The sequence below is a fragment of the Prunus persica genome, chromosome G6, assembly GCF_000346465.2.
Source record: "Prunus persica cultivar Lovell chromosome G6, Prunus_persica_NCBIv2, whole genome shotgun sequence".
Lineage (NCBI taxonomy): Eukaryota > Viridiplantae > Streptophyta > Magnoliopsida > Rosales > Rosaceae > Prunus > Prunus persica.
Genome location: NC_034014.1, coordinates 19226721 through 19238245, shown reverse-complemented (window position 1 = coordinate 19238245; position 11525 = coordinate 19226721). Strand labels below are relative to the sequence as shown.

Genomic DNA, 11525 nt, shown 5'->3' with positions numbered 1-11525 from the left:
CCCCACCTGCAACCCACTGTTGAGATTTCAGAGGGATGGACCTTTGGCCCATCACTAGCAACATCGATATTGTTCCTAACTTAAACACCTGTTTAGCAGGTGTGGGGTTTTATACAAAAGGCCTTGATGTTATTAGGAGTGGAACCATTTATTATATGGGACTTTCTATTTTGTTAAGTTTTCGATGTGAGACTCGTGTATTCTTCAACACTCCTCCTCACGTGGGACTACTTTTTAGTGAGCCACACGTGCAACAAATTCCACATCGGTCACATTATTATTATTATTTTTAAAAAAATTTGGGGTTTGTTTGATTTTGATTCAATTTGGGGTTTTTGTTTGATTTGGTTTAATCAGGCGTAGTCAACCAACCTGGCTCTGATACCATGTTAAGATTTCAGAAGGACGGACCCTTGGCCCACCACTAGCAACATTGATATTGTCCCCAACTTAAACACCTGTTTAGCAGGTGTAAAAGGCCTCGATGTTATTAGGAGTGAAACCATTTATTATATGGGACTTTCTATTTTGTTAAGTTTCCGATGTGAGACTCATGTATTCTTCAACACCCACAGCCCTAGCCCCAATCCCCAAGATTCTAATTCAGGCAAAAAATTGAAAAAATGATATCGCTCAAAACTCAAGAGCAAGGGATGCTGAACACACTCTATTTCTTTGATTTGGTTTTCATCCAATCTATCCCCAAAGCACATCAAAACCAGCAAGCAAAACGTGGCGTATTGCAAATGCTCGACCACTGTGACGCCTTTGAGTTAGGATTGAGAAGTTGTTTCAAGTCTGTCCCCTAGGATGTAGCACATACTCATTTTTATCATCTTTGTTCCCTATGCTCAGGCACCTTCTTTTGTATTTGTTGATGAAATTTGTACACGTGCATGACAAAGTGTTTTTACTGCTGCCCTGATCTTCCTTACTAGTTATCAATCTATTGGGATAATGTTTCCTTCTGGATAATGAATGATCATTTATATTTCCCCTATTTGGTTTATCCTCTAATGCTGTGAATTATTTTCAGGATTTACTTCTTCTTTTTTTTTTTCTCAGGATTTAGCTCTTTACTTTGGTTTTTTGATAAGAAAGTTTTTAATTTTAATGTATTATATAAGAGAGGGAGAGAGAGAGAGGTGGGTGTGACCCTGTGAGGTAGGATGGAGCAGTGGGCACATGCATCAGTGCCTATTTTGACCAAGATTTTGAATTTCAACTGACGAAAGAGAGTGGTGCCTACGTCCACAACTATTTACACGGTATAAGTCCGTGCCTTTAGAGCAGTTTTCTACTAGTGGGATCAACTTCTTTTCTCTGTATTGCTTTTTCTTTCTAGAACCAAATTAAACGTTGGCCACATCCATTTATATTTGTGTTAACCACTGCGTAATCTGAGTCGAAGGTGTAGACAAAGAAATTTTGGTGCAATAAATTCTATTGGACAAGAAAATAATTAAGGTTCGGTGGATTAAATCGTGAGCCCCGTAATTCGCCCATGTGAGTGTGACTCATCAAAATCGGATTAGTTGTCAAAAGTGACACATGGCGACATCTGACGGAGTGCATCAAACGGTTCAAAATGAAGACAAAATTAAAGGAAAGAATTTTCTGTGACTGACTTTGATTTAAATCAAATATTAATCAGGTCAATCAATTGAAGATAATCTAGTTAAATTGCCAAATTATGGGAATTAATTTAAATAAAATCAAAATCCCACAAAACAAGGTTTTAAATAGGGAAAGTTATTTAGGTCAAGCATCCTACAAGAGCTTATAAATAGGAGGCCTCAAGACGAAAGAAAGGATCAGAAAAAACCTAGCACTCAAAAGAAACAGAAAACTCTCTGCATTCTTCACCCTACTTTGGAAGAGCCACCAAGCACAAGAAATACGTACCGGTTCCTTCACCATAGGAAAATCTCAAACACCAAATAAGCTTCGTGCTACCCGTTTGATCAAGATCAAGTCCCTACGACCCTTGTATCAAACACAAATTTTCTTTAAACACTTTGGAGATCGAATCAGAGGATTCAATACAGAGATTGTAACCCTAAATTTCATACAATATTATTTTGTACACGTGTTCTTGTCTCATTTGTGGCAGGATTTTCGTGTTTACAAATTTGGCAAGCCCAGTGGGACTTCTCTACCTCTCATCTCTTTCTCCAGTTCCAAAATCAATCAACACACCAAAAACGATGGCTTTCAAGAAGATTCAATCCGTTCCGGTGACGATAGGCAAAAACGTGAGCGCCTCCTTCTCAATCTGCTAGGGTCTTCACCCAGAGCAAGGCCAAGGCGATATCCGCAACTCAACATGTTACTTCCATACCGACTCAAGCCAAGGCGAAAGATGTTCACTGAAGGCGCGAACCGGTTATCAATTTGGCCTCATTGGGGCAAAAGGAGAATACCTCTCGGGTGGATGAGAGAAACTCTCGGAGTGAAAGGAGGAGTTTTTTGGGTCCAAAGAATTCAAGAGAATGCTCACTCTCGCCTATTTCAGACGCTGACTCGAGCACAGGCTCATACCATGGATCCCCGCCTGACGACCAACAGAAGAAGCTTACCTCGGCATCCGTAAGTGAGTCTTATTCTATGGCTATGCAGGTCATGGTGACGGGAGCTATGTCTATTGAAGAACAACTGGCCCATATGAGTGAAGCGGTTGCGAAACTGACTAAGATGGTCGAGGAGAAGGATGCGCAGATTGCTTCTCTCATCAACAAGTGGGAAACGCATCAGGATTAGGAGCCTGGTCAAGACGCACACAAGAAAGGACCATATCATGAGGCCGAATCCAGTGAGAAAGGATTGGGTCATGAAACAGAGTCGGGTGAGAAGTCGCACGGAAAAGTTGACGCCGCCTCGGTGGGTTTTTTGTCAGTCCAACAACTTCAGGACATGATCGCAAACACTATCAGGGTTCAATACGGAGCACCTTCTCGAGACACACTCATGTATTCTAAGCCATACACCAGAAGGATAGACAACTTGCGGATGCCAACAAGATATCAACCTCCCAAATTCCAACAGTTCGATGGAAAGGGCAACCCAAAACAACATGTTACACACTTCGTCGAAACATGCAATAATGCCGGGACAGAGGGTGACCACCTGGTGAAACAATTTGTTCGTTCCTTGAAAGGAAATGCATTTGATTGGTATATAGACTTGGAGTCCGATTCCCTTGACAGTTGGGATCAAATGGAGCGAGAATTCTTGAACAGATTCTATAGCACTCGTCGCACTGTGAGTATGATGGAGCTCACAAATACCAAGCAATGGAAAGATGAACCTGTCATCGATTATATCAATCAATGGCGCTCGTTAAGCATGGATTGCAAAGATAGAATTTTGGAGTTATCGGCGGTTGAGATGTGCATTCAAGGGATGCATTGGAGGTTACTTTACATTCTACAAGGAATTAAACCCTGCACGTTTAAGGAGCTAGCCACTCGTGCCCATGATATGGAGTTAAGTATAGCTAGTCACGGAGGAAAGCATGAGCCTGTTATGGAGCAAAGAAAGGAGAAAGTCTTTGGACAAAAGACAGATAAGCCTGTCAAGAAGCCTATCAAGGAAGCAATGACAATAAACACTATCCCTGTCAAAATCTCCACCCGAGACAAGAAGAAAAAATTCAAAAGGATGGAGCCATCTCGAGAAGTGGATAGACGTCGACGCACTTTGAAGGAGTTAGAGGAAAAAACCTACCTCTTCCCTGACTCCGATGTTACAGGTATGCTCGAGGACTTGCTTGAAAAGAAGGTGATCGAATTGCCGGAATGTAAGCAGCCTGAAGAGATGAACTGAGTCAACGACCCTAAGTTTTGCAAATACCACCGAATTGTCAGCCATCCAGTAGAGAAGTGCTTCGTGTTGAAGGAGCTAATTATGAACTTAGCTAGGCAAGGAAGGATTGAGTTGGACGTTTATGAAATCGCAGATGCGAACGTTGCCACAATTGTGTTTGGATCCTTTGATCCAGTGCCGCTGCCCGCATTATCGAAAAGATTGGAATTCCAATCAACAAGGGGCATACATCAGGTGACTGATCCGTGTACAAAAGAAGTGGAGGCCAAACCGAACAATCAAGGTGGTGATAGCTTCATTGGTGACTCGTCTTTCGATGACAATGAAGGATGGACGCTCGTTACCCGGCGGAAACCTCGTACGAAGCGCATTCCTCAACGACAAAATACTCAGTTAAAGAGAGAGCGGCGAAAAAGGAGTTCGCACAAACGCCCTAAAAGCAAAACCAGAATAATGGTGAAGAGAGATTTTGGCCAAGAAAGTGGACCACTAACCCAAGAACCACGAATTCCAATTACGCTAGAAGAATACTTTCCCAAAGGGTTCTTCGTAAGAGGACCAACAGAGACTGTTCATATGACAACTTGCTATCAAGTAGATGACGAAGATGTCTCGGAAGGAAGATCTGAAACTCATGAAGAGCAAAAGGTCCTGACACAGTAGAGGATTCACCATTGCATATCAACATTAAGGAAGTGGTGGAACTTTCTGAAGCAATACACATAGCATTGGTAAAAACGTTGATGGATCTCAATATTCATCCAAATCAAATAAGAGAGGCCAAAATATTAGAGCCTGAGTCTCAAGACCGTGCTATCTGTTGCGCGACATGTGCTTCCATCACATTCATCGATGAAGATCTTTTGTTAGGGTCCAAACCACACAACTGTCCGCTTTTTGTGTCCGGGTATGTGCGAGAACAGAAACTTAGTCGCATGCTCGTGGATGGAGGTTCAGCCATAAACATAATGCCTAAGTCCACAATGATAAAGTTAGGCATCACTGTGGACGAATTGTCTCGAAGTCATCTCATGATTCAAGGCTTTAATCAAGGAGGGCAAAGAGCCATGGGCATGATCAGAATTGAGCTCATGATAGGTGACTTAAAGTCAAACACCCTATTTCACGTGATTGATGCTAAGACTTCCTACAATCTTCTCTTAGGAAGGCCGTGGGTACATGAAAATGGGATAGTGCCTTCAACTTTACATCAATGTTTCAAATTTTACAGAGGTGGAGTGAAGAAAATCTTAGGTGATGTCAATCCATTTACCGAAGCCGAATCCTATTTCCCCGACGCCAAGTTCTACATCGATGAAGATGTGGCATCTGAAGTTATTCCCGTTGAGGTTCACGCAACTGGCCAAGCCATACTAAGAAAAGATGAGCAGTCAAAGTGCCTTTCCGCTGAAAAGATGGAGATAACAAGTCAAAAGGCACCGTCTTCAGACAAATGGGATCACTACCGATAGATTCACAGAAGGTATCTATTCATGTTCTTCGTTATGTCTTATCATCCCGAAGGAAGGAAGGCCAATCCCTATTTGGAGAAGAAGTGAAACTGAGGAAGTTAGGGGAAAGTGGCATGAAGTTCTTGAAGGAGTCTGCAACCATGCCTTTACCCAAGTTGAGCAATTCAGATGTGTCAAAATCTTCAGTACCAGGGTTCGTCAGACCATTACAAGATGCAACAAGACGTGAATATCTTCCAGTCAAAAGAACTAAAGAAGGTTTTGATCCTAATGCTTATAAGCTCATGTCAAAAGCAGGTTATGACTTCAGCTTGTCTTCCTCGCTGGGGGAGCTCAATCTAGATGTCACAGGAGAAAGGATACATGGCCTTAGCGAAACCCAAAAGAAGTTGAAGGAGCAGGGTTACACAATCAACTCTCAGCTAGAGCAGGCCTAGGTTTTACTCCTGTTGCACCTGTCAAGATTTCTGCTAGAAGAAAAGAAAAGAAGGCAGATGGAAAATGGAGTTCTTGTTGATTCAACGGAAGATAATGAAATTCGGAACCTAATCCCATCACGTATGAAACATCACTCAACACTAGACGTAACTTCAGGTGACCAACTCAAAGTGAAACGACAAACAATCATACAAACTCGGAAAACTTTGAGTCAACAAGATGAAAGTGACGATGAAGAAGTAGAGATTCTAGTAGTTCATCACATTACGATTAAAGAGCTCGATGAAGAGGAAACTTTCGAAGATGAGGTTTATGACGCTCCTGCTGCATTAGAAGATGGGGGCCAAGTGACTGTTGATGAACTAAAAGAGCTCAACTTGGGCACAAATGAAGACCCAAGACCTATCTTCGTTAGTGCACTTTTGAATCCTAGCGAAGAGGAATCATATCATAAGTTGTTACTTGAGTATAAAGATGTCTTTGCTTGGACGTATAAGGAGATGCCAGGCCTCGATCCAAAAGTTGTAGTCCATCACCTTGCAGTCAAACCTGGAATGCGTCCAACCAAACAAACTCAACGTCGCTTCCGTCCGGAGCTCCTAAGTCAAATCGAAGCAGAAGTTGACAAGTTGATCGCCACCGGATTTATTAGGGAGGTGAAATACCCGACGTGGATAGCGAACATTGTTTCGGTGAAGAAGAAAATCACTGGACAAATTCGTATTTGTGTTGACTTTCGAGACTTAATGAGGCTCGCCCGAATGATGACTTTCCATTGCCCATAATTGAGCTCATGGTCGACGCAACCACAGGTCATGAAGCCTTATCTTTCATGGATGGTTCATCTGGATACAATCAAATAAGAATATCGCCAGATGACGAAGAACTCACAGCCTTTTGCACTCTAAAAGGAATTTACTGTTACAAGGTAATGCCATTTGGCCTCAAGAATGCATGTGCGACCTATCAACGTGCAATGCAAAAGATATTTGGTGATATGCTTCACAAGAATGTCGAGTGCTACGTTGATGACCTGGTGATCAAGTCAAAAAGAAGAGAAGATCACTTGAAAGACTTGAGAACGGTGTTTAACAAATTGCAGAAGTACCAACTCAAGATGAACCCTTTGAAGTGTGCTTTCGGTGTCACGTCAGGTAAATTCCTTGGTTTCATCGTTAAACATCGAGGAATCGAAGTAGATCAGACTAAGATTAAAGCCATCCGAGATATGCCCAAACCAAGAAATTTACATGAGTTGAAAAGTTTACAAGGACGCCTCGCGTTTATTCGGTGATTCATCTCAAACTTAGCAGGGAGGTGTTAGCCATTCAGTCGCCTTATGAAAAAGGATGTTCCATTTGTTTGGGATGAAGCTTGTCACGATGCCTTTGAAAGCATGAAGAAGTACCTATTGAGTTCACCACTGTTAGGAGCTCCTATTCCAGGCAAACAACTCAAATTGTACATTGCGGCTCAAGAAAGATCAATTTGAGCCATTTTAGTGCAAGAGAATAAGTCACACAAAGAGCAAGCACTCTACTATCTAAGCCGAACGCTTACTAGTCCCGAACTAAACTACACGCCTATAGAAAAGGCGTTCTTATACTTGTTTTTACTATCCAAAAGTTAAGGCACTACATGCAAGCATTCACGGTTCATTTAATTGCACGAGTTGACCCGGTGATGTATGTTATGTCAAAACCAGTCTTGACGACGCGTTTGGCCAAATGGGCGTTACTTCTCAATCAGTATGAAATCATCTATACTCCAGCAAAGGCGGTTAAGGGGCAAGCTGTTGCAGACTTCCTAGCCAATCATCCAGCAGACTGGGAAATTTTAAATGACTTACCCAACGAACAAGTCTTCTTCACTGACCTTTCTCTTGGTTGGATGATATTCTTTGATGGATCGGCTCGTAAAGATGGGGCGGGGGTTGGAGTAGTCTTCGTATCACGCGAGAGACACGTATTGCCCTATTTATTCTCCTTAAGTGAACTTTGCTCGAACAACGTTGCAGAATACCAAGCTTTGATCATGGGATTACAAATGGCCGTGGAGATGAAGATATCGAGCTTAGAAGTATATGGTGACTCCATGTTAGTGATCAACCAACTGTTGACCCACTACGATGTTAGGAAGGATGATCTAATTCCATACCACCAATTGGCCACGCAATTACTGGAAAGGTTTGACTTCGTGACGCTGGAGCATGTGCCAAGAAAAGATAACCAAATGGCAGATGCCTTAGCTACATTGGCATTGACAAAAGATGAAGCAATAAATCTTCCAGTTTTTCAACGTTGGGTCGTTCCATTAACACTTGGGCATCACAAGAAGGAGCCAACGTTATCTTGGTGTTGTCCATTGACGTTGACAACTGGAGACAACCTTTATTTGATTATCTTGAGCATGGAAAACTGCTAGATGATTCAAGACATCGATCAGAGGTACGACGTCAGGCACCTCGATTCATTTATTACAAAGAAATTCTCTACCGTCGTTCATTTGAAGGCGTATTTCTAAGATGCTTGGGTGAAGAAGATGCATTCAAAGCAATGGAGGAGGCTCATTCAGGAATTTGTGGAGCACATCAATCAGGGCCAAAGCTACATTTCCAAATAAAGAGGATGAGCTACTATTGGCCGACTATGGTCAAAGATTGCATGGATTATGTGAAGAAATGCCAAGCATGTCAATTCCATGCCAACTTTATCCATCAATCGCCGGAGCTGCTACATTCTACAATTACTTCATGGCCATTTGATGCGTGGGGTCTTGATGTGGTGGGACCAATAGCACCCAAATCTTCCGACGGTCATTCTTACATCCTTGCAGCCACAGAATACTTCTCAAAATGGGCGGAAGCTGTGCCTCTAAAGAAAGTGAAGAAAGAAAATGTAGTGAGCTTTATCAAGGTAAACATCATTAATCGGTATGGTGTGCCACACTACATCATCACAGATAATGGAAAGCCATTCTCGAACTGGTTGATGAACAAATTATGTGACGACTTTGGTTTCAAACAACGCAACTCTTCAATGTACAATGCCCCAGCCAACGGTCTTGCGGAAGCATTCAACAAAACTCTTTGCAGCCTGTTGAAGAAAGTTGTTGGAAGAACCAAGAAAGATTGGCATGAAAGGATAAATGAAGCATTGTGGGCTTATTGGACGACATACCGGATGCCTACTCAGGCTACACCATACTTACTTGTGCATGGCGTGGAAGCAGTCTTGCCTCTAGAAAGTCAACTTCCATCATTGAGGATGGCCGTACAAGAGGGATTGACTGATGAAGAGAATGCGAAGGTATGTCTCCAAGAGTTAGAAGCACTAGACGAAAAGAGACTCGAAGCGCAACAACACTTAGAGTGTTATCAAGCTCGGCTTTGGAATGCTTTTAACAAGAAAGTTCGCCCAGATCTTTTCAGGTGGGAGATCTTGTCCTCGCATTATGTAGACCTATCATCACAACACACAAAACCGGAAGCAAGTTTACTTCGAAATGGGATGGGCCTTACGTAGTACAAGAAGTATACACAAGTGGCGCTTACAAGATTGTAGCGGAGGATGGTTTAAGAATTGGCCATATCAATGGAAAATTCTTGAAATGATACTATGCATGAAGTGACAGCTAGCTCATGGCCTGCATACGCCTAAATTGCGTACGGCACCCAAAAAGAAATGATGTGGCTCGTTGGATTGAAAACCCGAAAGGGCGGTCCAAGTAAAAATTAGAGCACAAGAAAGTCCGTTGAACTGAAAACCCGAAAGGGCAGTTCAAGCAAAAGTTAGGACACAAAAAAATTTTCCCTTGAACTACGTGATGACTTGATCCCTTTTCATCGAGGGTACGTAGGCAGCTTGGACAAATAATTCCAAGTTCAGTCACATCAAAATAAAAACAAAGGGTTTCCCCCATCAATCCGAACCATTCGAAAAAAAATAGTGAAATAAGAAAATGCTTTTATTTCATCATGAAAGTTAACTAGTAACATCAACACTTTGACAAGTTTGAAGAGAAATATAAATAAATAAATAAATAAAATTTTTACAACAACAGAATTTGCTATTCTCAAGACAAATTCTTGAAGCCGTTACGCAGTCTCTCAAAGGAAACTCGTAATGTATCTAAAGTCTCGGCATCTGCTGCTGATAGTACAGGAGCTCCTTCAACCGCAATCTTATCCTCTCTCAAGCGGGTGACCTCACCATGATGACAAGAAAGTTGTGCATCATTATCTGAAAGTGATTCGTTTAGTTGACGCCATCTTAACTCCAATTGTTCTTGTTCCCTCTTCAACTCCTCCATACGTGTATTGGCAGATTGAATAGACTTAAGTATAGAAGACTGATGAACTTCCTCACCTTGTTGCAGAGCCAAGAAATAGAAAGTGAAGAGTCAACTGCGGCTAAACGATCGCTTTGAACCTCGGGAGACAGCTTTTGGGAGTAAGTAGAGTGTGCAGAATGATAGTCAACTGCAGTCACCATAAGTGCATCGAGCATAGCTCGTAAAGATGAGACGTTCACCCCTACATTGTCAAGAGTAGTCATCAACTTGCCAAGCTCATCTTTGAACGAGGGAAGCCTTTCCAATGAAGCCTTCAAGATTATGCTTTTTACTTGGTTTCCTAAAACGGAGATTACTTTGCGAAGGGTTTTGTCTGCAACACCTAATTTGGACTCCCCACATGACATTTCAGAAGTGGATGCATAATTAGTCGGCTTTAATAAATGTTGCTGTGTAAGCGAACCTACATTGACCGACGAGTAATGGTTAAGCAAGTAGAATCAAAGTTTCTAAATATGGAGCGTGATAAAGATTGGCATTGTACCTCTTAAGCTAACACCTGAATCACTTATCGGGCGCAAAGCATCATCTTCCTATTTGATAGGCAAATGATTAAATGGTACAAGCTCAGACACAGTAGGGACATGATGCACTACTTCTCCCTAAAATATATAATTAATTAATTAATTAATATATATATATATATATATATGTATAAAAAAGGGGAGGCTCAAGGCGAAATAAAATACATACCTCATTCATTAGAACCAGTTGTGAGACAGCGGGCACATCACAAAAAAATGTGTCATCAAGTGGGTATGCCGCATCCAAATCACAATAGAGAGGTCCGACACTTGTCTTCTTATGCCTAAAGTTGACTTCACTGTCTTCATTGCTACTTATATGCCCTCGCTTCAAATTGCGAATTCGTCTACCGAGGGAAATGAAATCTTCTTGAGAATCTGCTACGCTTTCTGTTTCTCTTTTATCATTAAGGACTCGAGTTGGAGGAACATCAACTGGAGGTAGGTGTTGAACTCGAGGTGCGGGAGTAGTAGAACTACCTTCAACTTCTGGATGAACTTAGAGTGCTCTACCACGGGTGAGTTTGTCATGAACTAAAACTTCATTGCCATGAGACTTAAGAGATTTCGGTTGAGAAAGCGACGACAACTTGCCTACAGTTAAGATTGTCTTTGATTTCGTCGATTCAAAGTGATGCACCTTCGACCACCAAATAACATAATCGGATGTGATCTCAAACTCCCGGATATTGTCCTTAGTAGGTAGGTTTATTGTAGATGCACTGCCAATCTTCAAGCATGATTTCCAATGTGAGTACACTGATAGCACAGTCCCATTTCAGACGTCATCTTTAAGTTCTCCTGGCACATGTTGTACATAACAAAATTATCTACTGAACCGGTGCGGGCTATAAGGTTAGATAACTCGGTAGTTTTCCTGTTGTAGAGAAACGAATCCCGAACGAAGACATAT

General features: G+C 41.8%; 1 protein-coding gene across 1 annotated transcript; it reads left to right on the top strand.

The window, feature by feature from the left end:
• LOC109949711 lies at nucleotides 7374-8159 on the top strand. Its single transcript, XM_020565815.1, has one exon. It carries the CDS (start codon nucleotides 7374-7376, stop codon nucleotides 8157-8159), a length of 786 nt encoding a protein of 261 aa, XP_020421404.1.